The sequence below is a fragment of the Acipenser ruthenus genome, chromosome 3 (assembly GCF_902713425.1).
Source record: "Acipenser ruthenus chromosome 3, fAciRut3.2 maternal haplotype, whole genome shotgun sequence".
Lineage (NCBI taxonomy): Eukaryota > Metazoa > Chordata > Actinopteri > Acipenseriformes > Acipenseridae > Acipenser > Acipenser ruthenus.
In genome coordinates this window covers 37,264,375-37,291,228 of record NC_081191.1, presented here as the reverse complement: position 1 = coordinate 37,291,228, position 26,854 = coordinate 37,264,375, and the positions used below count along the sequence as shown (strand labels likewise).

The 26,854-nt window shown below is 38.7% G+C and overlaps 1 protein-coding gene across 2 annotated transcripts; it reads right to left on the bottom strand.

Moving 5' to 3' along the window:
• Positions 1-8,222: 8,222 nt before the first annotated feature.
• LOC117435456 (peptidyl-prolyl cis-trans isomerase FKBP9-like) lies at positions 8,223-26,054 on the bottom strand. Of its 2 annotated transcripts, none has more exons than XM_059012884.1 (10): positions 26,031-26,054; positions 18,063-18,208; positions 16,430-16,619; positions 15,068-15,213; positions 14,585-14,774; positions 13,836-13,981; positions 12,899-13,088; positions 10,844-10,989; positions 10,093-10,256; positions 8,223-9,529 (listed from the first exon to the last, which is right to left on the bottom strand). In XM_059012884.1, exons 2-10 carry the CDS (start codon positions 18,148-18,150, stop codon positions 9,350-9,352), a joined length of 1,440 nt encoding a protein of 479 aa, XP_058868867.1. In that variant the 5' UTR covers positions 18,151-18,208; positions 26,031-26,054; the 3' UTR covers positions 8,223-9,349. The 2 variants fall into 2 exon arrangements, with proteins under 2 accessions (XP_058868867.1, XP_033914502.2); XM_034058611.3 differs by lacking the exon at positions 26,031-26,054 and adding an exon at positions 21,014-21,470.
• Positions 26,055-26,854: the final 800 nt, after the last annotated feature.

Genomic DNA, 26,854 nt, shown 5'->3' with positions numbered 1-26,854 from the left:
TATTATAATAAATATGGAATACAATGTTTATTTTGACTTAAAAAATGTGTAATTTGTAATTATTTGATGTTAAATAATTGAAGGTATTTGCATATCCAGTGAAATCAAGCAGTGATAAATATCTAGATGTTACTTTGTTTAATTGCAGTGTTCTCTATATATTACACCCAGAAGGAGTAGCGGTCTGTGGGTGTGGTACATATGCAGTATGTCTCTGGGAAGTGCTATATTTATTTATTTATTGTGTCCCTCCATATGAAATATTTTTTTTAAAGTGTTCAAATAGAAAACTTCACCCCATAAATCAAACAAAAATGTTTAATTTATTCTGAGCAACCTATATTTCAAGGACTGGATGCGGTATTAGTCTGCCAACTACAGTGCAAAATGGTCAAGGCAAGAGTGACTATGATTAGCAGGTTTGTAATGACCCTTTGAACATGCCTAGAGTCAGGACTCCATTTTAATATGCTAATGGTGTTATGTACAAAAATACACTGCTTTTCTGCACTATATATCTTGGCCAACTGTAAAAAGCACTTTAATTTTCAGTGTGTGCAAATTGTCCACTCCATATTACATTTATTATGAGGGGACTTTGCCCACAGTGGAAAATCAGAACCCTTGTCTTATATTGTTCCTTTTATTAAACACAAACCAATAAATAGAAAGAAGTAGCAATGTGCCTACTTCGTCTATGGGATTCATGCTACCTCCAAAAATGTAAACATTTTACTTTGTTTTTTATTATTGTTTAGTTGCCTTTTCAACTTTTAAGTTGTATTGTGGAAAAAAAATAGACTTTGATATAGCCGAGCGATTTTACTTATTTATTGTTTCTTACTTGCATTTTGTTTTTAGTACATATTCATAGCTGACTTGATTTGGAAAAATTATGCGTTGCTTCCGTTTACTATAGTGGTGTCCAGAAGTATTCACACCCCATGCTTTCAGATTCTAAATTAATCATTCCTATATTTAGAAAAGGCTTGACGTCCATTTACCTTTATCAGAAGGCCAAGGATCATTGAAGAGAAATTGCCTGGAAGTGACGGACAAAAATGAAACATTTACTCTGGAAGTTGTTTTAATTTTTTTTTTTATTTTCACATTCTTGTTTTTTCCATACACATGGAATCTGATGTGTTTCCGTTTGTTAATTTTAGGGTAATTTGTCTACTTTGAATCCATGGGAGTGTCATTACACAACTTCAGTCTTCAGTATGTTTAGCATTAGGAGAGGTTATAAATAATAAAATACATTGTTCTCGTACATTAAATCATTATGTAGTGGCGGGTTAGGATTATGAAGGCTGTTTATATGGGATCATTTGTCAAAATTTGATCAAACTTTACATTGAAATGGGTTACAACAATGTAATGTACATGCTATCCATGTAGATCACACGTAAGACAGTGATAGTACCAATCTGTTATTTTGGTGAGGTACACGGGCATAACTTGAGACCTCCAAACATGCTGTGCAAAAGTCTTAGATATGTTGCATTTTTCTACTCTGGTGGATTATGAGCATCAACAATTTACTCAAAGCCTCCACTTGTGTTTTCTACTATTATAACATAAAGAAGGAAAAACATTGAGTGAAATAGCTCGCATCACTTGATTTTCAAGGTGTGGTATCCGAAGCATAATCAACAATCTGTAATTGACAAACGCAGGACTGGAAGACCCAAAAAGCTGTCTAACAAGGATGAGCAATACCTAAAGATAATATCCATAAGGAATAGAAAGAAGACAAGCATTGAATTGACAACAGAGCTGGCAGAAGGCACAGGTGTCATTGTCCATCCATCAACAGTCCAAAGCGCCTTTGACCATTGTTCCATAGTCCAATTTATGTGTTCTTGTGCATGTTTTAGCCTTTTAGTTCCCCTTTCTTAACAGAGGTATTCTTACTGCAACACATCCTATATATACACATACACGTATGTACAATTGCAGACATAAGTATTGACACCCTCTATATGAAACAAGGTTATTCACTAATTTATTAGGTGTAATAAATATTGTTTGTTAAACTATACTTATTAGTCTATGAAATACTGCTGGCTGGTGTGGTTGGGGCTGACAACAGTTTAAGGGGATTTCCAAATATTCCCCCCTTTAGACTTTACACATTTTAGACTGTCAGATACCACTTAAAACAGGGAAGTACCAATTAAAAACTTGTAATTACGCCAAGTACAGATTTTTATAAGCCCTTATTACAAACATCTCTTCAGACAGGTACAACCAATTTCAGACATAATCATACTCATAATCATAATCATAATAATAATACAAATACAACGATAAAAGACCAATTGAAAGCATTTTCTTAATGTATGCAGAGCTACATGGAGAAATGTCTCGGGTCATATTGGCCCGAGGTATTAAGTTTGTTTACAAAATGATGTCTAAAATCAACTAAACAAATAGTTTGTTTTCTGTTTATAAGTAAAATAGGTTCCAAAAAGATCCTTAGCCGACAGGGGTAACATACAAAACTGGGCAATGTGTATTCACTTTAATTACTTGATAAGAGAACTACAAGTGCTTCATAATTTTAATTAAATTAGACCTTAATATGAACTTTGGTGCACATTTTAGTTCATAGACAGGAAGGGTCAATTGCAACAAACTTGTAGATTTAGGCCCTGTCCACACTACATAACTGATCTCAAGAACCGTAGTCAAAACCTTTGTCAAAACCATTGTAATTAATCCAGCTCAAAGCGTCCACACTGAAGTACCGTTTCATGTTTAGTCGGGCTTAATGCGTCCACACACCATTAGAATAGTTTGGTTAGGGTTCCTAGCAGCGCAATGAACAGTGGAAATGAATATGATAGTATCCCACCATGCACTGTATTTTATTTTAAAATAATGTGTTATGCCCCATATTAACAGAGGTGCATATTACTAAAAAGAAATAAAACAAGTATTTTGGAAAAAGTAAATACAAACACAGACAAGTAGGGCTTGAAGTTTTCAGGTTTTATTTTTAATCAGGTGACATCCCTTAGATTCTGTTTTCATAATTGTTTATACCTTCATATCTTGCCTGCGCCTAATTTTGGTCCCCTTAATTTTATTTCAAACAGAGCTGACAAATTACGTGAATTGTTCATCCCGATCCTACTTTTAACTCGCATTTCATTTTTGCAGTTGCCTAATTTAACATTGTGCTTTTGTTATTTTCCCCACTAGTTTAACATTTTTTTCTTTTTTTAAGCATAAAAATGAATACCAAGTATGGAGTGTACACTGATTGCAAGTCCTTCTGGCTCATGTTCTGTGTATTTCACCAAACATATCACAAAGCATTTTGGGAGATTGGAGGATACACAAAAAATGTAGTTCGCTAATACAGCTTCCACACTTCTGACAAACCGCACTACCTGATGCGATCTAATTAGAACCGGACTCGAGACTACCTCCCGGCATTAAACGCTGCGTACTGTGGACGCAAACCGTATTTAGCACTTTTAAGCCGGTTTAAAAGGCAACTAATATGGTTCTCTTTCAAGGCAATGTACCACCAATATACTTTTGGGATATGCCTGCCACAGGTCAGGTACTTACTGAGCATTTTATGTCAGAGCTGTCGATAGGCCCCTCCGTGGGATGATGTCCTCGGCGTCTCTGTAGGTGGCAGCGCTACTGCCGTCCTGTGCTCCGGCGCAGGGCAAGCCTAACCGATGGCACTCACATTACCCGCTGGGTGACCTGAGGCATTGCCTGCAGAACAAGCCGGCAGCGTGAAAGCAAACCTTTCCGCTTGGCCCAGGTAACGCAGGGCGTGGTAACTCCGCATAACAACGTGCTAGGCGGCAGTACCAAGAACGCAGTGCTCGGCAACAGCTTCAGCGTGCTCAGCATCAGCACCAGCAGCAGCCCTGAGGGCTTGCAGCCTTAGACCCACCCCTTCACAACACATCAGCAGCAGTATTGGCGTGCTTGCACCTCAGGTACCTGGGTGCTCGCCACCGTGTACACCGGTTGCGCATTACAGTTCCGTATGGGGCCTCCACACTTCCGAGGGGTCACCAATACTATCTATGATGGACCCTCTCCAGGTCTCGGTACTTCAGCAGGAAGTGGCTACCTTGCTGTGCAAGCGAGCAATCTGTCTCGTAGACCCCACCTCTCACAGGGAAGGGTTCTACTCGAAATACCTTCTGGTACCCGAAAAGGACGGTGACTTTCGCCCCATCCTGGACCTGAGACTCCTCAACAAGTTTTTGAAAGAAAGGTTCCAAATGCTGACTCACTGTCACATTTTCCAGTCCGTCAGGCCAGACGACTGGTTTAACACCGTGGACTTACGGGATGCGTATTTTCACATTCCCATTCGTCCCTCGCACAGGAAGTGTCTACGAGTTTTCTATACTACCGTTCGGCCTCTCCTTAGCCCCACGTATGTTTTCAAAGTGCGTGGATTGCAGGGGATCAGAGTTTTGAATTACCTCGACGACTAGTTGATTTGTTCCCAGTTGCAGGAGGGAGCAGTTACCCACACGGCAATTGTGATAGAACATCTGGCAAGGCTGGGCCTCACCCTGAACAATGCAAAGAGTCAACTTACACCGGTGCAGTGCACAGCATACCTGGGACTCCGGCTGGACTCCCGTACGATGCGTGCCTACCTGTCGACAGGGTAACAGCTGTTCAAAACTGCCTGTTTTGGCAGGGATCGAAGGTCATGTTAGTGTTGTATCAGAAACTGTTGGGTCTGATGGCTGCAGCCATATCAGCCATCGAGCTGGGCTTGCTTCACCTGCGCCCGCTACAAGCATGGCTCAATGTGTTTCGCTTGCATCCCAAGCACGACAGACAACGTTGGCTGATGGTGTCTCGCATGTGCTCGGCAGCCCTGCGCTGGTGGAGGCGGGCCTCGCGCCTGTGCGAGGGTGTGCGGATGGGAGCAGTGATGTGTCGTCAGGTGGTGACGACGCCTCCAGCTCGGGTTGGGGAGCAGTCTGGGAAGGCAGAGAAGTCCGAGGCACCTGGTCGGGCCATAGGACATCCCTGCACATAAACATGCTGGGGTTGCAGGCGGTTTACCTTGCCCTCCACCACTTTCTCCTGGTGATCCAAGATACACATGTGTTGATCAGGATGAACAACACATCAGTGGTAGCATATGTCAACCACCAGGGGGACTTCGATCCCTGGGGTTGCATTGCCTTCCTCTTGGCTATCACCTCCACAAAGCGGGTCAGTGAGCTACAGGCACTGTCAGTACATGGCTCCTGTATGCATATTTGGGATGATGGGAACAGGGTGTCACTACGTACAAACCCTGCTTTCCTCCCTAAAGTGATCACAGCCTTCCACATGAACCAGTCTGTGGAGCTGGAGTCCTTCCATCCACCTGTTTTCCTCAGAGGAGAATAGCCTGTTGAATTCCCTCTGCCTGGTGTGGGCATTGAGGTGTTACGTGATAGGACAAGAGCACTATGTCAGTCTGACCAGCTCTTTGTCTGTCACGGGATACGGACCCTAGGACAGGCCCTCTCGAAACAGCGACTGTCGCACTGGACTGTAGACACAGTCTCAACTGCTTATGATGAGGCCAGCGTTCCCCCAACCGGGGCGGATAGCTGCACACTCTACCGGAGGGTTGGCTACATCGTGGGCCCTCTTCAGAGCAGCCTCGCTGTCCGATATCTGTACTGTGCTACGCCGCATACTTTCACCAGGTTCTACCACTTTAATGTGGTAGACCCTTTACTGCCTTGATGGTTCTGCGGTTCCGAGGCATCCCTCACGACGGCTCTGATATACTTTCCCAAAAAGTATGTTGGTGGTCGTCTTCGACTTCAGGGAACCAGGGTTACAAGCGTAAACTAACGTTTAAATGTATAGTGTGGACAGGGCCTTAGAACAAAGCTGCGTACTAAATTGTGGACTAGCTATACGGTACTATCTTGGGATCATCCCCAGCTACGTACTAACTTAGTACCAATTCCTACGAAAAAAGATGGGGAACATAGTTGGGTACTAGCTGATCCCAGATTTAATACGGAGCTCAGGGTTAAGCACTTTATTGTAGTGTGCTACCAAACAGGAACTGAAGGGGCGGGGACCTCAAAATCGGATTGATTGGTTCCAGCTATTATAGTTTTAGGTCTGTTATATTAAGAAACATCTTAATTATTATTGTTTAAATTACATTTTTTGAACTTAAGAAAATGATGTATGGTAATGTATTTACACACAAAAGTAAATACGAAACTGAATTGCTTACGAATATTTTCCCATTCACATTCATAATCTAATTTTCCTAAAACACGACCAAAATGAATGAAGCTGCGTTGGAGGATAAACAAAACTTGGATTAGTCCTCATTATTTAATTCACACACAAAACAAGGTATATGTGTATTCGTTTCTAGGACGAAAGGTGTATGTAGACTAAGTAAATCAAATCAGAAATGCTAATTGCATATTTCAGGTATAGCCTATTAAAGCTTAATTTCTCAGTACATCCATACGAAGGCAATCATGGCCAGTAGTTGTTTGCAAAATTATACAATAGAGCAAAAACTATTTCAGAGTGTATGAAAGATGTTATTGAAACTGTGGAGGATGGCTGAAAGGATTCCACAGCAATTCTGCAGCGCACAACTGCACAGAATACACTTGTAAGCAGATTTAATGCTGCCTTCCCTGTGGAAGAGGCTGAAAGTTGAGACATTGGAAAGCCGTAATGGAAGTATTTATTACGTGTTTTATATAAAATAGTCCTAGGTTAAGGTGAATAAGTTAAATAAGGATGCAACTGTTTTTATTGCAAAATTGACACTTTTTTCAGAAGATTTCTAATCATTTTAATATTTTTGGTTCAGTTTCATAAAAGTTGTCAATACATTTTGGGATTTTTCATATTTGTTCCAGTTAGTACAATACCACAAGTCTACAGAAATTTCTAGACTAACATAGTACATGTATTGTGTTTTGGTGTCCTCTAGAGGACACCAAAACAGGCGCAGTTACTTTGGGTTCATTGCAATTGAGACACATTTTCTCTCCACTGGCTCCCGATCACCGCTCGCATCCAGTTCAAGACTCTTGTACTAGCCTACAGATGCCTTGACCAGACTGCACCCAACTACCTCCAGACCCTCATCTATCCCTACACCCCCACTCGACCTCTCCGCTCCGCCTGCACTAGAAGACTAGCTCTACCTCCGCTACGCTCCCCTGCCTCCAGAGCCCGCTCCTTCTCCACCCTTGCTCCGCAGTGTTGGAATGACCTTCCTACAGATGTCAGGACTGCCCAGTCCCTGACCACATTCCGGCGCCTCCTTAAGACTCACATCTTCAAACAGCACCTGTAGAACTCCTCTGTTTGTATCCTGGGACACTATCACCCTTCATGTAAATGTGCTTAATTTTGCTCTTATCTGCCCCCTATTTTACTGCATTTAATCCTGTACTTCAGAATACTGTAATCTGCCAAGTGTTTAACCTGTAGTACTTTGTATTTAATCACATCCTGATGTAACTATCACTATTTAATCATATTCTGATGTAACTATCACTATTATCTGCTGTATTATTGAATTGTGGTTTGTCACACTTGTACTTTGCTTGAACAAAAGTTATTGTATTTCTTGCTCTTATTGTATTACTTGTATTGTAACACTTGAAATATATTTGCTTACGATTGTAAGTCGCCCTGGATAAGGGCGTCTGTTAAGAAATAAATAATAATAATAATAATAATAATAATAATAATACTTGTTTAATACCGTCCTCCGTACTAACCACAGGATCATCCAGTTAGTGCGCTCCTTTCAGTTCTTTACAATTGACCCTAAGAGTTTAAGATGTTGTGTGTGTGTTAATAAAAGTTTACATGTATTTTCCTTGAGAAACTATATAAAACAGGTAAGAAAAAAATGATTCAATAAATGATTTAAAAATCAGTGATTTAAAATCAGCCAACCCTGCATGCAGGTATAATAAACTTACAGAATAATGAAGTCCAAGATTATGAAGGCCCTCTATGTGGGTGCACTAGTTGTTCACATAATGGTTTTCAAGATTAACTAATAAACTCATGTTTTGGTTAACAGTCATACAAGGTGCGCTGACACACTAAACTAAACTTCAAAACCATAAAAAACATAACACCTCTTTTGTGGTTTCTGTTTGTCAGCATGTTTTCTTTCTTTTTTCAACCAATATGGGGTGACAATAATGAATGGAATGCACAGTTGATTTTATTTTATTTTTTTAAGAAACATGGCAAGTTTGTTAAACAAGTCGAAACCAATACAAAAAAAACAGCAACAAAAAAAAAAAAAACACATTTAAACCCCTCCTAAGACCAATACATAAAAGTAATACTGTTCAGAATTACAGAGCTTTGAAAGACTTTATACACACAAAACATCATTATCTAAAGTATCTGTCACTTAAAAAAATACATCAGCCAGTGAGGACTTTTAGACCACTTTAAAGTTAATTTTGCCAATGAATTAAAACGGATATCAAAAGCGAACAAAAACAGTACCTTTTTAAATCTCACTGCATCAGTCAACTGCAATTCAAACACAAAGTCTTACAAGATACCCTAAGCATCTTCTTCACTATGATATGTGCAGTGCTTTAAAAAAATCACATAAGTCACTCTGTATCTTTCTACATCCACAACACACACTACTAAAGCCACAGAAAGGTATGTCCAAAATTGAATAAAAAAGTTTGAAAATGAACTTGAAAATAAGAACCAGGGTTAGGTACTTGGTTCTCTTGGCTTTTTTGAAATAGCTGGAAAAAAACACAAACGGTAGCTCCTATCTATAAAGACCTCCCTGCCATCCCTTCAAAAGGACTAGAGGGGCAAACTCCACATTGAAACAATTTAGATTTATTTCTGCAGCCGTTTATCGTTGCATCCACTAGAAGTTCCAAGCAATTGTTCAGCAAAACACCACTTTTTCCTACAGGGATGTAAATAAGACTCCCATTGCAGAACAGTTTGATCTATTCCTGGTTTTACTATGAGTTAATAAGACATACATGAGCTTGTTACCTATACACTGTGGCTAATTTCTTTATTTCCATTCATGTCTAGTTAAGTCCACTCATTAAATAAAGCAGTTTGCATACATTAAATAAAGCAGTTTGCATAGACAAGTTCCAAATGGTCAGTAGACACTGATAAAAATGTTACTTCATCTCATAACAGATGAACAAATGGAAATTTTGTTGACCAAGTTTTTACCCTTTTCATAACACCCCCCTTAACTCTTTACTTGCTGTATAAAAATGTATTGAAAATACAGATACAGCCCCTGCCTGCCCTCCTATCCCCTCCCTATAATCTCTTGTGCTTATAGTTCATCATGCTCCTTGGTCTCCTCATCCTTCAGTTTGAACTCGTCGGCCGTGATCTTCCCATCGCTGTTGCGGTCCTGATTGGAGAACATGTTGTCGATGATCTTGCCGGCATCAAAGCCTGGAGCCAGCTTGCCTTTCCCAGTCACCACCTGATGGTTGATGTAATTGGAAAACTGTCGAGAGAATAAAGAATGAACTGCAAGTATCGTAAAGCTCTCCCCACCAAGGACATAAACCCCCCGGTGTTGCACGTCCAAGTACCATGAACAAGCAGGTCATCATGACCAACAGCCACACCATGTAGAATAGCATCTCCAACACATATCTTCATCAAATAATAGGTGCACATAATTCATTTCACCAGTTGCAGAACATATTTATGCAGAAGATATTTCGACTTATAATTAAGAACATTTTCTACCACGTTTCACCTCATAGATCCTCCAGATACAGCTAAAAATGCACGTGTTGAATCTACCTCCTATATTCCTGTTGCTGGGGGGGCACATTAATAAAATTAATCTTTCACAGGAATAAGAGAACTTATTAAAAGGTCTATGAAAAAAGTCAACTACAAAACATTGTGTTTTATTTATTTATTTATTTTAAAACAGGTGTAGCTGCAGCTGTAAAACAGTATTAACCTTTTTAGAATTGTGTGGCTTTAATAAACTGTGGTGAATAGGTAGTGTGCACAGCACATGTATTTGGGTTGCTTGAGAAGAGCAGTACATACCTCGACGGGATCAACATGTCCATCCAGGTTCTTGTCCATTTCGGTGAAGAGATCTGGGGTGACGTCACTGTTCCAGATAAACATGTAGCCGTCGGGGAGTCCCTCCTCCAAATCAATCATCTCAATATCAAACACCAGCACAGCACTGCCTGGAACCTCCCCTTCTGAAGAACAGCAGCAGAAAAACACACACTTCAGCACTCAGAGCTGGGAAAACAGCACTTTCCTGACAGCTCCCAATAATCCCCATTATGCACTAATATCCTGTCTGGACTTCAAGATTAACTTGGTATGGGTATGAAATCAGTGTTACCTTAGCTAATGTCTTCTTGTTTCTTCTCATTTTCATTTTCAGTAATCACATCCTGGTGACTTTGTAAAACTTGTAAGGACACTCAGACATGTTTTCTCTACACGTACAGCTTGTACACCAGAATGTAACCATTAACCTGTCCCCCTGCAACTATGAAAGGATATTTGTTCTCCATGGCACCCATGCCGATGTATTTCTTATAATCCACTAGGAGGTGTTGCAGGGGGACAGATTTATGCTTATACTGTGGCACTGTATACAAGTTAAACTTAGCTTGTCTCCAGGATGTGATGACTGAAACAGAAAATAACACACAGTACAAAGTTATTGTAAACAAGAAGATGAATACATTTGTGTTGTTTCAGACGTGTATAAGTTAGACAGATCTTGAAGCACGTTGAGTCGTAAGGCTTGAGGTTGAGAGTGCACAGAACTTACCAACTCCCCTCTCTCCGTAGCCCAGGTGAGGTGGGATGACAACAGTGCGCTTCTCCCCAATGCACATGTCCTTCAGACCCATATCCATTCCCAGGACAACCTGCCCAGAGCCCAGCACTACGTTGTATGTTTTTCCATAGCTGTGCCTAAAAAGGAAAAATTCACATACATGACTTTAGAAGCACCAGGTATATAGAAAAATACTATTATTTTGTCTACCATTCCTAACTTTAATCAATTCTGCGCAACACTTTTATAAACCCAGCCAAGTAGTCTAAAGTTGTGCCTAATGTTTATCAATAATAAATGCATTAGCCAAAACAAGTTAGTCCACTTGCCTCTGAAGTTTTAATTCTTGTTTAGAACCTCTGTCACTGCACTTCTACCTTCTTCATATAATAAATCTTTAGTAAGGAGATTGAATAGAGATTTTATATACAGTGCTTCTCCTCCATTGTACAGCAGCAATGCAGTTTTTTTTTTTTGTAGGAGGCACCTTCTCTTACTAAACAGGATTGCTTACAGATTTGTTCCATTTTGGTGCCAACTCACAATTTAGAAACAACTGGCCTGATCTCACACACTCCTGCACCAGGCAGTGGCCAGATGCTTTTTCTACAGGGAGTTTAATTAATATCAGACATGAAATGAGGTGTCTATTGGTTTCAGCATTTCCTCAGTGGAGCACATACAGTGCTTTCCAAAACTGCATAAGTTAATACTATACTTAAGGCTTCAAGTTTTTGGTTTTAACCGATAACTGAAAAAACACTCCCAAGACCTATTCATAAAATTCGGTTTTTATTTTTTTAAACCGATAAACCTGGGTTTCGGCAATATATATGTAATAATGTCAATCAATCACTACTCTCTCTACATTTAAGAAAACATCTTTCAGAAGGCAGGCAGTGTGCAAAGACATTTCTACTGACCAATCTGCAATTTTTGCAGACCTACGTAGAATACACTTGTTTGTGTGACTTTTATTTATTTATTTTTTTAGCCCACAGTCGCAACAATTTGTAGCTGGAAGAAAAAAAATAAATAAAAAAACCTCTACATTGTTGTAAGATTATTTTTGTTATTGTTTAGGACCAAAAAATTCAAGACCAGTAATTATTTTACAAAGTTAGATTAACATTTATATTTACAAAATTAATAATTTGTGTAAAATAGTAAATAAAATATCAGTATTATGATTAGTAAACTAAATATAATCAATAAATACTTACTGTTAAAAGGCTAATAAGTCAATTGGTTAAATGCTCCTTTTGACTTTGCTTTGCAGTAGTGCATTGCTAGTGTTTGCCTTCTAATTGTTTGTATAAAGTTATTTAAAATGTCTTGTATTCAATAAGCTTTATTGACAAACCAGGAAGTGAGTTGAGAAGTTGAAAAATGGTGTACAATGTGTGAGCTGCAGCAATAAAACTAAGATTGTAATATGTCTGCATCCAGCTGAATTATTTATACAGTTATTTCTTCACCATATCTGAACCCCAACATTAGTGTGATAGATACGCGGGAGGTAAGGGGCATAAAACTACACAGATTCAAAATGCATCCAGAGTCCTTCTAAATTGCCTGAATCCTGCCTTACTTCAACACAGTAAGTTAACGTTTGTAAATGTATTGGTAAAACGTACATGCAATTTATTATACAAACTGAAAATCGATGCATTTGAGTGTTTATTTTTAATAAACAAAAACCCTAACAAAAAATAAAACCCCAAAAATGCAAGTCCAACTATACTGCTGTGTTACTTTTTTTCCAAGTTTGACTAGGTGTTTCACTCAACAACATACAGCTGGGTCTCGCTATACAAAAACAAATACTGCAACAGAGTCAAAAGATAGTAGATCACTATTTAAAAAATTTAAACTGATTTTAAATTAAAAAAAACACAATTATCTTCCAAAGCATTGCATTACACAAACATATGCGGACATGCATGAGAAGGCATTTTTCAAAACACCCATCTGAAAGCAATGCTGGATAAATAAAAAGTACACAGACGCCCTTTTTGCTTTCCATGCCACTTGTGAACAGCTTACGTGGAGTCTATGAGAGTCCCATCCATCAGAGTGGCGTTGTAGTGGTATTTCACAAAGTCTCCCTTCTTGCTGAGGATGTCGCACTTGCTGGGTTTGAAGAAGGTTGTGATCTCCACGGTGTCGGAGGGGTTGTGGAAATCGATTACGTCGATATCAAAGATCAGTACGGCAGAGCCTGGAATCTTGGTGCCTGTCAGGTCAACACAAACAGGTAAAACAGGATTCTTTCTACCATGTTGGAAATATAAACCATTCCCAAAGCTGACAAGAAGAAATGTAGTTTTTGCCAAAGATGGTTTATTCAGTATCTCTAGTGACAGAATTCATGATGTCTGCTCTACCTGCAGCTATACTGTTTTTATCGAGTCAGTAAGGTTAGGATAAAACCAATGGATACATAAACCTCAAAACTTTCCAAGTTAAAGTGCAGATGTTGGAAATATAAAAAGCTAGTGTTTAATAAACAGAGGAAGAATTGTTTGTATTTTTACTGTAAGTTTTAGTACTCAATACATTTAAACAAAGACTAGGAGGTCTTGAGAGGTCTTCCAGCTGTTGGATGTTTATTTTAACATTACATTTAAAACACACACATTTTTATGAACATTAGGCTAAATAATTTTTTTGTATGAGAAGTCAAAGTGTGCATTATTTGTGCATCATTAGCTTCAGGTACAGAAGTAAGTCAAAAATCTAAAATAAATTTACAGCTGAAATAGACAATGAGTATAATTTAATTGTATGCAGATCCCTACCCACATTGCACTAAAGGTTATCTTCAAAAATAGGAGAAAGTTAAATCACTATTTGATAGGAAGTCTGTGGGACTTGAACAGCATTTTGGGTTTAATATCCAGAATGCAACCAATAACTATGAACTAGGAGAATTTAATCAGCAGCAGTTCAGCTGCTGTTTTCGGGAGTACCCCGCCCTCACCTGTGCCCTCTTCGCCGTATGCCAGGTGAGGCGGGATGGTGATCCTCCGCTTTTCTCCGACACACACACCTAGCAAGCCCTCGTCCATCCCAGCAATGACATATCCCTTACCGATGTACGTGTCGTAGGTGCGCTTCCGAGAATAGCTGAAAGTGAAGGAATGTGAGGTGCGGCAAGTAACAGGGCACTTGAGGAGGGAATCAGTTTCAAATGTTAGTCTGGTTCAGATCGTGTATGCAATCTGGAAACGAAAGAATGGTAATGACAGCAACTAGATTCAGGCACACACACACACACATATACAGGTAAGTGTCAGAATACACCGCGATAGGTGGTAATAACTCAGGCAAGCTCAAAGAATTCCAGGGGGCAACTGATACCAGGACAATCAGAAGCATGAAAGTTTTTGGTATTTATTTTTTTATACAAGTGTGTGTTTCTGGAAATGGGGAATTGTAGAAAGAACCACATTTCACAAAGCATCAACATTATTCACCAAAAATAGTTAAAAATAAGTATATGGTTGTTTTGGTTTTTTTTCTTAATAAAATTATGTTTTTTTTTTTTTTTTATAATATGGAAGGTTTCAATAAAAATATAACCTAAACTGCAACTATAAGTCAGAATTCTGAATTAAAGCTGATTTTTTAAAATGCTGAGAAAGCCACTTCATTAATATTGCGTATTGTGTATTTAAAAACCGGCAGACAAACAGCACAGCAAATAAACATTATTTTAGCCAGATATACCTTGAGTCAAAGAAAGTTCCATCCATAAGAGTTCCGTTGTAGTGGTATCTGATGAAGTCCCCGACTTTGCTCTGCCTCTGGCAGGTTTCAGGGACGCCCAGCTTCTCTACAGTGATGCTGTCTTTGGGGTTGTGGAGATCCAGCAAAACAACGTCAAACACCAGAGAAGCCTGGCCAGGAATGTCACTGCCTGAGAGAGAAGACAGAGAAAGATACTCATTGTAAAACAAGAAAGTAGTCTGGTAACAGAAGACACAAATAACACCTTGCAGGAAACAGGTGCTGCACGAAGGGGGATATAGGGCGCACTCTACTCCGTACGGAGAACCAGAAATCAACCGATGCCTCAGAATGACAATAGGGGGCACTGTCCTGTATGTGGTGTTATCCCTTCAAGGAGACATTGGGTTCTATTCACAAAAAACATTAAGGGCTGTTTTAAAGCAATTTTTTTAATTTGTGTTTAAAATGTCCCTGCCTTACCGTCTCCGTTCTCTCCGTAACCCAGGGAAGGTGGCATGGTGATGATGCGTTTCTCTCCCACGCACATTCCCAGCAACCCCTGGTCCATGCCAGCAATGAGCCAGCCGATTCCCACATAGGTGTCGTAGGTGCGCAGGCGATTGTGGCTGTAACAAACAAACAGGAGAGGAGCTGCAGAGAGAAAATACAACCGGAGACACAGGGAGAGAAGAACAAAGAACACAAAACAGCAACCTCTGGAGCAGATATCAGCCTTGATTAAATAATTTGACGACAGACAGCATGCTGTGAACAGCCACAGTTCAAGCTTACTGCATTGTGCTTTGAATAGGAGGCTAGATGTAAAGGAAATACTGTGTAAAAAAGAAACATGATTCAAGCCAGCCACAGACATATGCAACACACAGCTATGGCCAAAAGCTTTGCATCACCTAGAATTTTAGGATTGAGACATTAAAAAAAACTACATAACTCAGATCTTTAATTTAACATCATGTAATCAAAGAAACTACAAAACGATATTGCAAAAGTCTACCGGGAGCCGTAATAGTAGTACAGTATATCATGTTAGATTTCGAAATGTCATATTTTTCAATTTGTCAGTTTTTCATTAAGTATATGGAAAACTACCAAGCCGTATGTAATTCACTGTGTTAACGTAACACAAGCGTTTTGCAATGTACTGCTGTGCTGTAAGACAGACCTACCTCGGTGCAGTAAACAAACATTTACAGACAAAATCTTTACAAAAGAAGAGAAATGGCAGCATCGAAGGCACAAGGACCTATTTTCCGATAAATAAATATTTGTTTTTCATCTTTATGGATAAGATGCACAAGGCAGCTGTTAGAGTTAGGTTGCTATGGTTGCCACCCTGATAGGCTTGAAGCCACAGTGAATAGCTCCATCTTGCACCACATGATCAGGGTCCCTTGGTTGCTTTTGGTACCATTTGCATATATGGCCATAATTTCTTTCTTTATTATCCAATTTGTTCACCCCCCCCCCACCCCATGTTGCAGTTTCATTGCACACTGTCAGATTTGAGCTGGCCATGCTAAAAGAAATGTTATAAACAATAAATGTTTTGTTTCTAAAAAGCGTGTTTTTCAGTGGATTTTGTTATCCGTATTAAACAGGGTGAGACTCAGACTATAACTTAGTGAGGACCCTAAAGGGTTAACTATATAAAAACTGCAATAAGAATAACTCAAAAGGGCTGCAAACTTCATGAAAAGGTAAGGGGACAGTAATAGAAAAAAATGATGCCAGATTAATAAGCCTCCTCCGATTCGTTCCGTAGCGTAGCACATAGCACCTGGTATTGGTCAATTAATTTAAAAGAATGTTTTTTCTACTTACCTGGAGTCAAACAGGGTCCCATCCAGCAAGGTGCCGTTGTAATGGTAGCGCACAAAGTCGGAGACCTCAATGGTACGGCCACAGTTCTCTGGCTTGTAGTATGTTTTTATCTGAACTTTATCTTCCGGGTTCCAGATGTCCAGCAGCAGCACGTCGAAGTGGAGAATAGAATTGGGAGGGATGGTGTCTCCTGAGAATTTAACAAGGTATTGTGACAGAGTTTACATTCCTGAATGGAAAGTCTGCACATTTTTGTCCTTGGGAGGCTTCATAGTTGGCAGCCATCTTGGTACAAACCCTGTACTACGGGAGACAGAGCCAAGATGGCAGCTCAGTTTCCAAACAGGTGAAAACTGTTAATTAGGAGAACCTGGGGTACTTAACAGGAGCTGGAATCACTGTTTGGGGAGAGAGACAGGAAGCAGGAGTATGCTGTGCATATCTGTGGAAACCCTGTTTTGAGACACGTCTTGCCACTTTATACTACTGTTCTTTGACTAGGATTGTGGATCAATGTTTTGGCATTGTTGTTATAAAGGTTAATTTTCGGGGGTAACAGGATTAACCTGCCTTGACAGACAGGAAAAGAAAATCCTCATGTTTAGTTAGTTCTCCAAAAACAGAGGTAAGTTTTATTTATTTTCGGTTTTGATATTCGACAGTGATGAATAAAAAACAAATGCATCGGAGGACATAACACCTGCAGCCATTCTGTTTGTCATTGTCTTTAAAGCGCATCTCAGGAGACACACAGATGAGTTTATCCCCTGACCAAGGGGTTGCTATATCACATGTACATGATTTGCAGATCGACAATAAAGAACATCCTGCACTATATGATAGCCAATTTCTTGCCAGTCCTGGTCTCTTGTTAAATATTTAATTTTACATTTGACTTGTGTTCCAAGCCCAATTATACATCTGGCCTCCAGAAGGATGAGTAGAGAGGTCTTTCCTAAGGTCCTGTCTGGATGGCAGAGCTACTGTAGTGGGCAGACCCTATGCACAGAACTTTATGGACTGTTTAAAGCAACATTCTTTAATGTTAGAGAATACATCTGAAGAAGTTTTTTGAAAATGACTAAATTTAGTTAGTAAAAATGGGCTTTAAAACAAGCAACTTTAAGGTTTTGTGAGCAGGGCCCTGTGCTTCCCTCAAACTCTGGGTTCAGGCTCTGTGGGAGGTTTGTGAATATTAAGGGTAATAAAGTCACTATTCAAAGTGAGATCAATGAAATAAGCTTTGACACAGGCACAACTACAAACTGTATGTATATAGTAAACACAATGCCAGTACATACCATGGAAGACATCTAGCCCAATTGGTAAATATTGATAGTTTAAATTCTACCCAGGCACTTGATACAGTTCAGATCCATTTCATTTTGAAAGTTAAGGATAATTAGCCTACAACCAATTACTGTATTTACAGTGCTTAACACGTGGACAATTCTTGTGAATATGATCATCACCTCTCTCGTTGCACTATATCTGTAACCCTTCTAAACTAGTCTTGCATTCAGAATGCCAGAGCACAATCCCCTGTAATAACTGCGGTCTACCTTCTCCAGTCTGTTTACTTGTGGAAATGATCAGTCATTCCATTGTTCTGGTGGCCCAATACTGTACTCACCATATCCATCCTTGCCATAGGCCATCTTGGGGGGGATTTTGACCAGCCGCCTCTCGTTCACACACATGCCGACCAGGGCCTTGTCCATTCCCTCAATGAGCTGCCTCTTTCCCACGTACACATTATAAGTTGAACCTTTGTCATAGCTAGAGCGGAAAAAAGAGAAAATAAACAAACGCTGGAATGCAAACAATTGAAGCACAGCATCTGCAAACATAGGAGCAAATAACACTGTACTAATGCAGTTTTGTTATTATGCAGTTTGGTTATCATAAACATGGTAGGCCTAATTTTAAAAAAAAAAAGTGTAAAAGGATGACAAAGATAAGTGACTTTGTGACCAAATACTATGGTGGCAGAGAAGAAACTGCAGCCGCATCGTTCAAAAAGGACTCTCGGACGTTATGCTGAGTCAGCGACACAATTGCAAAAAAAACACAAAAAAACAGACAGAAAGGCATTTGTTTTATACAGCAGCGTTATTTGAACTCCTTTATTATTTAATAAAACTGATTGCTGGTTTAGTTAAGAAGGCCAGATTCGAGAAGGGGTTGTAGCATTCTGTGGCCTGTGGCCCGGACCACTCAAGTGGTCTGACATCACCGTGGTCTGGACCACTCCAGCAAGACTATGGTACAGGGTCTTGTGTACTGAGAGGTGGACAGAACCACTCAGGCTGCCACTGTTATATTCTGATTTTACAGTTTTATCGTGAATTTTGCTTTAGCCTAATTATTTTATTTTCTTAATAGTTAACTTACAGTAATAAAGGCCAGTATTCTGTGCAGAGTTGGGGTCAATTCCATTTTTTCAATTCCAATTCCATTTCTAATCCCAATTCCCTTTTAATCAATTCAAATTCCTAATCCAATAATTTGACAACAAAGGCTTTATTGAGCAAACAAATACTGTGTACAGCTTAATTAACTTGTCAGGTAACCTGATAAAGCCCGTGGCATAAACCTAAGTAAAGACTATGCTGTAAAACGGAACAGGAATTGTATGATGATGGTTCTGTGATTTCATACTGGAGTTCAGTACAATTATAAAATAGATTATTTTATGTAAGGACTGGGAATCACTAACCCACTTAAATGCAATCTCAGTTTAAGTGTATAAATATCTGAAAAATCAGTTATTATTATTACATGCAACACACTTAATTGTATAACCGATCTCTCAGAAATATTTATATGAAATCACGGAACTATCTGTTTATAACATACTTAAATGCACAATAATGAAAACTGCTCTGATCTGGTGTTATTGTGTTAAACTAGAATACTACAGTTTTGATAGACCAAGGCTGAGAGAGATATGTGAGGGTTTGGTCTGTGGAAAAGGTGGCAACCCGTGTCCACTTTTACTGATCCCACTTTAATGACTAAGCGCAAAAAAATACATAGGCGCCGTCTAATCGTGTGGTCCGGTGGTTAAGGAAAATGGCCTGTAAACAAGAGGTGTTCGGTTCAAATCCCGGGTCACTCACTAACTCACTGTGTGACCTTGCGTAAGTCATTTAACCTCCTTCTGTTCCGTCTTTCTGGTGAGACGCTGTTGTAAGTGACTCTGCAGCTGATACATAATTCACACGCCTTATTATTTATTTCTTAGCAGACGGCCTTATCCAGGGCGACTTACAATTGTTACAAGATATCACCTATAAGCTGCCTTGGATAAAAGGACCTACTAAATAAACAAATAATAATAGTCCAGTATTAAGGTCATGTGATTGATCACAGACGTGACACTGATGGTAAAAATTAAGTATAAAAAGTACATGCTTTTGTGTTTTGTTTTTCGTTTATGTGTTGTATTGAATACATTTGTACTATGGGTTAAGTTTTGAGTGCAGACGTGTTTTTTTAATAGAAACAGAAACGTTTTCATACTAACTTTTGTAATGATTAATACGTTTTGGTGACTAATTTGAGGCTATTAATATGTTTCAATATTAAGTAAATCGAGTTATTAATTCAATTGATTAATCTTGTTACATAGTTGATTTATTAAAATATGGATAATGTTACTTGATTTTACTGCCTTGTTCACAGTTATCTTAACGTTAGAATATGTTTTGTTGGCAATTAAAAAAACAAAACAACTTTTGACTGATTCAAATTTTGCCAGGTAATTTCTGGCATAAAATTCAAGTTCAGGCACAAATTGTAGCAGACGCTTTATTAATTACGCGCCTGCCTTTTACTTTGGTGCGACAGCAGTTTTTTACGTCTCTCGTACATTTGCTGACTTTACACTTCTCGGCCACCGTAAAATACAACGTGATACAATCATAATAAATACAGTATGTATCTAGGCTACAATGGCAGCAAGTTACAGTTCTATTTTGTACTGTAGAAGTTATTATATATATATATATATATATATATATATATATATATATATATATATATATATTCCCTACGGGATGCACGTAGATACAGACAGTACATCGCTTTGCCGCAGGCTACAGATTCGTTTTGAGACCATTTTGCAGAGAAATAGCAAGCGGAATGCGTTAGGATCTCTAGTAATGGATTACAAACATGATACTTTGATTTAAAAATGCATTCTTTGTGCTTCAAAGGCTTTTTTTTGTTATCGTAGTCATATTTACTCACATTGTTATTTACAAGCCTTGAAGAATATGAAGCTATAAAGTTTGCAAACATTAAAAACTACGAATAACTAAGAAAGGAAAAATAAGCCCCCCCATTTCAAATTTTTGTTCTGTGGCTTGCATTATCACAGAACTATGTAGACTGACTGAAATAGCCTAAACAGTGCTGCCTGCGTGGCCAATACAACCATACAATTACAAACATGCATCGCTGTTTGGGATACATTATGACGCGTTTTTTTTTTTTTGTTTGTTTGTTTGTTTGTTTGTTTTTTTTGTTAACTGCAATGCACAGAAATTTCAAGAATATCTATTTTTAAAATAACCTTACCTGGAATCAAACTTTTTGCCATCGGGAAAAGTGCCGTGATAGTGGTATCTAACGAAATCGCCGGATTGTACAGCCCTAACACATGTCTCTGGGACTGATGTCTTTTCAATAACTATATCATCTAAAGGCACCGGGGGAGCATTACATGCTACGAAAGTTATCAAAAGTGCCTGGAGGAAAATCCTTAAATACAACCTGCAGATCATTTTCCAGTTACTAATATGTAGTTGTGTTGTAAAAACCGTTCTCTCTTCAGTTTTTATTTGTATTATTATTATTATTATTTCTTTAATGGACCCGCACTTTCCCTGCTCTGTTCCTCCGCTACTCTTGTCGTCCAGTTTCTGACTGCCTGTTTGGCTCGACTTGCTTTGAGTGTGTGTCTTGATTCGCAAGCCGATCCTCTTTTTCAAATGTGTAAACGTGTAGCCCTGGCCCTCAATCGGCTGGGAAAAACATTCATTCCTCTTTTGGCTGCCCTCAGATCTGCACGCGCCTGTTTTTTTTGGATTACAAAACGTCAAAAAAAAAAAAAAAAGATCTACCATGCCTTACATACATCTAAAACAGGGTCAAACATTAGTTCTTGGAGCATTTGATTCTTAGAAACACCACAGCAGTGTTTTATATTGTGTTTTTTTTCCCGTTTCTTTTTAAACTTAAGTTGCAACTAAAGTTTTGACAATGGGGTTCAAGTGAATCCTGCTGAAGGACCCTTTAACACTTGAAAGGAGCCGTCATCCTACGTGGCACTGTGTTTAGTCCTATACTGTACCGGATAAGACTAAAATGTGTTTTTTATTATAATTATTATTAACCGCCATTACTATGGTTTGGATGTAGCAAGATAAAGAGCAGTTTTAAATACTTTTTTTTAAAAGTTTTATTTTATTTTTGTTAAAGAAAAATGAATAACATAAGCAAGCATAACGAAAATTAATGAATTATTTTACATTTTGGTAATAGGGAGGAATAAGGTCACTGTAGCTATGATAACAAGAACAAGTATAAACACTTAAAAAAATGAAATGCCTGTAAATATAGCTGTAAAGTACAAATGTGTGCTCAGATAATTGTATCCATATTCACTAAGATGTCTCATGCTACTTCTGCATCTATAGGAGATGTGAATAGCAGTGTAAAATAAATTAATATATGTTTTAATAGTTAGCCTTTATTACTAATCAAACCAAACCAGTTTGCACTAGTATAGCACTTATTATCTACAGGCACAATTTTGGTATGATCTACAAAGAAAAAATAAATGCATAGAAGCCAGCGTGCTTATCAGGAAAAGCCCCCCCAAGACATGAAAATTTTGAAATTTTAGCAACCCTGTCTTGGTAACTGAGCATAACGGTGATGTAAACGGAGGCAACTTACAGATAAATGTTCCTAGATATGGTTGAAAGTTTCAAGTGGTTTCCCACCACCAGCTGCTTAATAAATGAATAATTTGCTTGATTATGTGACATATTAACACAATGTCGCTTCTGTAGCTGGTAGAAAAAGTTTCACCCTAAGGTTCAATTAAAGGTATTTAGGTTGATCTGATAAGCACAGGCAGGTAAGGGGCAGGGTCATGTCAGGACTTGTATGTAGGAAGAAGGATCTTAAAATCTAGGTCAATTGTAGCCAGAAGCAAATGAAGAGATTTCAGCACTACAGGCTACAGATCCTGTCCCTAACTACAAAAAAAAAAAAAAAGAAAATACTATTATCTATTATTGCATGAACTATTCAGGAATCTTTGTGAGGCCACCAAACATCACCCCACACTGCTGAAGTGCCACCATACAGAACAGAACTTAACCTAGTTAAGAGGAAAGGCTACAAAGTTAGACCAAATCACAAATGCAAAAACTGACCATGATCAAAGCTTATCAAAGTGTACTAAAGCAAACTTCTAAAACATTGTGTAAAGCATGTAAAAACTTGGTAAGCGCATAGTGCAGCACAAGAAATCCATGCAGTTACTGTGCCAAATGGTAAACTATGCAAGTAGCATATTAACAGGAAGATGGACTGCAATCTGCACACATGTTGTCACCTAATATGACTCATTTAGAAAAAAATAATCAATCAACTTACACCCAGGGGTGAAATTCTTCCGGTACTCACCGGTACTCAGTACCGGGACTTATTTTGATGCAGGGTACTGGGTACCGGGACTTATTTCATCTGCTTTGTATCCAATGCGGATGCATTCCATCCACTGTCTGGGTGGGTTTAAGCCAGTGCACCATGTGATCACCCAGTTTTTGTGCAACAACCCTGGGGCGTGTATCCGGGACCTCTTGTACTCCCGGAGCTGTACACGGTGTGTTTCCCCGTGATGTTCAGGCGGCGCAGAATGGCTTGCTTTACCAGGTCATACTGAGTGGCTTCAGTGTCCGTCATGGCCTTGTAGGCTGCCTGAGCCTCCTTGATCAGGCAGGGTCCCAGCTGGCTTGCCCAGAACTCCTTGGGCCATGACGCGGTGGTAGCCAGCCGCTCAAAAGCGACCAGGTAAGCCTTTGGGTCATCCTCCGCTGTCATTTTCTGCGCCCTGGCTTTTGGGGCTTTCATCATGGGTCTTGCTGGTGCCGTGGGCGGTATCGTGTATTGCTTATTTATAATCCACGGGTTTCCCCCGAAATAACAGTCCTGTTTCAGTTCACCCACACGTAACACATATACAAACACCAACACCAGTCCACAGTACGTGCGCTAGTGAATACAGTTCTTTCATGACAACAAAGTGCAGTGATGTTGATCCGGGTTTAGTGCTGGCCTTTGGCGACAGCTCGTATTAGCCGTGCAGATAATAATACAACAGTATATTAATAATGACAAACAAAACACTCAAGTATCAAAACACAGGTTCTCCTTTTGGTTGTCCGATTTAACCATTCACAAAGGAAAAGATCACCTCACTACATCCCCTTTATATACCGTAAACCATGACCCCTTGGTTAATGAGTGCACCCGCTCTTCCAATCTGCGGATGCCACACCATTAACCTTTAGTTTACCGTAGCTCAGTACCCTTTCTAAATGGCCGACTTCCGCCTAACCCTGGGAATGAACTGTCAGGCCATCTAGTCCACAGTACTCTGTTCCCTTTACTCAGCACCCTCACAGGTCAGGAAGGAGAGCTAACACCAAGAATCATTCGATCTCTGTCACAATCGTGTACTGATTGATATGTATACATTTTAAAAGTATTTATTCATTGGCACTCAAATTGTCTTAATTTTTAAAAAGTTTACACCCGGCTGTGCATATGAGTATCTGCGCTTGTTTGTTGAGAATTGTACTTTTATTTTAAGGTTTGTTTTCTTTATTAAATCCGGTGCTAGGATTACCATTGTTGGTACCCGAGTGTCGGACCTGTGTTATTATTAAATCTGCATGTCTGTGCGGTGTGTCAACACCCACTGCTCTGTGTCTAATTCAGTGACGACCCACGTATCATCACCCTGTTACAGGTATATTTAAACAATCTACGTGTGCATGTTTCTGTCTTTAAGAGTATGAAGAAACTCAGGAAGGTTAATATTTTAATGATTTAAATTATGGTGGTGTTTAGAGTCGCCACTAAACCAAAAGAATGCTATGTTTAGAGAAAACAAGGCGCACAGTGCATTGTCTCCCAGCTATATATGAACTCAGCTACCTGGTAGAAGGGCCAGGTGGTGGTTGGTAAAGCAGGAGTCACAACTTGCAGATACTAGCTAGACACACCTTAGAGGAAGTTTCCAGAGGTAAGGAATTCCACAGGATAGACTGGCATACCACTAAACATGAGTGCCATTGTGTTGTAATCACTGTATAACTGGATAGCTCTTTACACTAACTGCATGGTATTAAAATGGAATATGTTAAAACGTTCTTGGCAGAGAAAAAAATGATAAAAACAATTGCCGGATACTAAACTAAAAAAACAAACAAACAAAAAAAACATACCAGCAGCCTGTTTTTGGTCTTTAAAACATTATTTTTCTGTTTTCAACCTGGATTCCAATGCTTGTCTGCAATGCTTACCAGTGCACACCCTTTTGAAATATTTAAGATATTTTTAAAACTTCACAGTAAGCACAGCATCTTTCTTCTTCATTAAGCTGTTAGTCTTTTAATTGGGACAATCTTGGGCCATAATAAAAATAAACAGGTTTGTTTGCTGTATCCTACCTTACCCATAAACACAAAACAGAAGATAGAAAACATTATAACTTTATACCAGCTTTACTAAAGTGTATTTTTTTTTTTTTTTTAATGCAACTGCACTTTTTGTTTCAGCAGTTGCAGCACAAATTTATTTATTTATTTTAAATGTATAACCGCTCCTTTTTAATTAAAGGTGTCTGTTCGTTTAAGAGAATCTCAACACTGTCCAACTGGATCAATTAAGTAGGCAATGGAACAAATGGGTCTTTAGTCTGGTCAGTCTGGAGTGTGTCTGTAACTATAGATCAGAAACTCCAGGAATATTGATTCCCCGGGCTGAGGTATACTGGAAGCTTTCTGGAGTGACGAGTACATTTTTTCCCTTTTTTATTGACTGGATTGCTCTTTGAACCTTATTATATTCAATTTAGAATGGTTGTTTTTTGTGTGAAAATGCATGTGAGGATTTAAATAACAAAAAAGGAACTTTGTTTCTGAAAGAAGCAATTGAGATAAGCCCAAGCCATTTTTTGGATTACAAATCAATATTATTATGAGAATATGACATTTCTAGTTACCAATATTACTACCAGTATAATAAACATATAGAACTATAAAATTTATGCACATGTAAGCAACATGCATATCGCTCCAAAAGATCTGTGGAAGGCCTTGAAATGACACAGAGTTCAGTATTTTCAATAAAATCCACCAACTACTGTGCATTTAAAAAGGCAACAATTTACAAACATATACACAAGTCCCGGGATGGGAAGCAAACATATGTAGCAAAGTGTATAATAAGAATCGCTGTTCGTTTGCAGGACGAGGTATCCCTACTACTCTTGGTCTTCTGAAGCATTCGTTACCTTTTTAATCTTCAGGAGATAAAACAGGAGCGTTTACCGTTGCACAAAAGACATATGTTCCTTGTCTTCCCCGGTCTCAGGCACATTTCCTCCACTGGTGGAAAGGCTGTCCCATAGATATAGAAGGATTAGACCAGACATGCCCATGGAATCTCCAAGCAGTAGCATGCAAACCGGGCGGCCATATTGCCTAGGCAAGGAACTTCATTCCCTAAGACAAAGATAGGAGCGGAGATGGAGAAGAGGTGCTTACTTGTTGTTTAAACTTTGACGTGTTCCAGTAATACATTAAAATCACAAATATTACGTGAAAATATTGATTTTAAAAAACGGGCGTATTTTTTGATCCTTAAATAAAAACCCAGAAGTTAGGGTGGTAATATATGGAGAAGGTCGGACACAGACTTTTTTTCCATAGGCTTTTTGATATTGTCATATTGATAAATACAATAAATACATACCTACTGTACATACATAAATACACCCGATTATTTCAACGCTACCCTCGTGATTTTTTTTTTAATAAGCATGAATACCAATAATAATTTGTAATGAAGTATCAATACCATAGCTATAAAAGTGTTATATATCTATGATACTAGCTACTAATGTAGCATTTTCCCCAAAAGTAAGACGTTATATTACCTTATAATAATAATAATAATAATAATAATAATAATAATAATAATAATAATAATAATACTTTATTTATTTGGCTGACATTTTTATCCAAAGTGACTTACAGGGGTACAATTAATTATTTTTACATACAAATTCTGGTACCCATTTATACAGTTGGGTTTTTACTGGAGCAATCTAGGTAA

Excerpts from the sequence above, each read along its gene's own strand:
- LOC117435456 (XM_034058611.3), bottom strand. The coding sequence starts at position 21,219 with ATGATCTGCAGGTTGTATTTAAGGATTTTCCTCCAGGCACTTTTGATA. Across the intron at positions 10,990-12,898 it reads GGGACTCTCATAGACTCCAC|GCACAGCTATGGAAAAACAT; the intron begins GTAAGCTGTTCA and ends TTTCCTTTTTAG. Across the intron at positions 10,257-10,843 it reads CTACGGAGAGAGGGGAGTTG|AAGGGGAGGTTCCAGGCAGT; the intron begins GTAAGTTCTGTG and ends GCTGTTCTTCAG.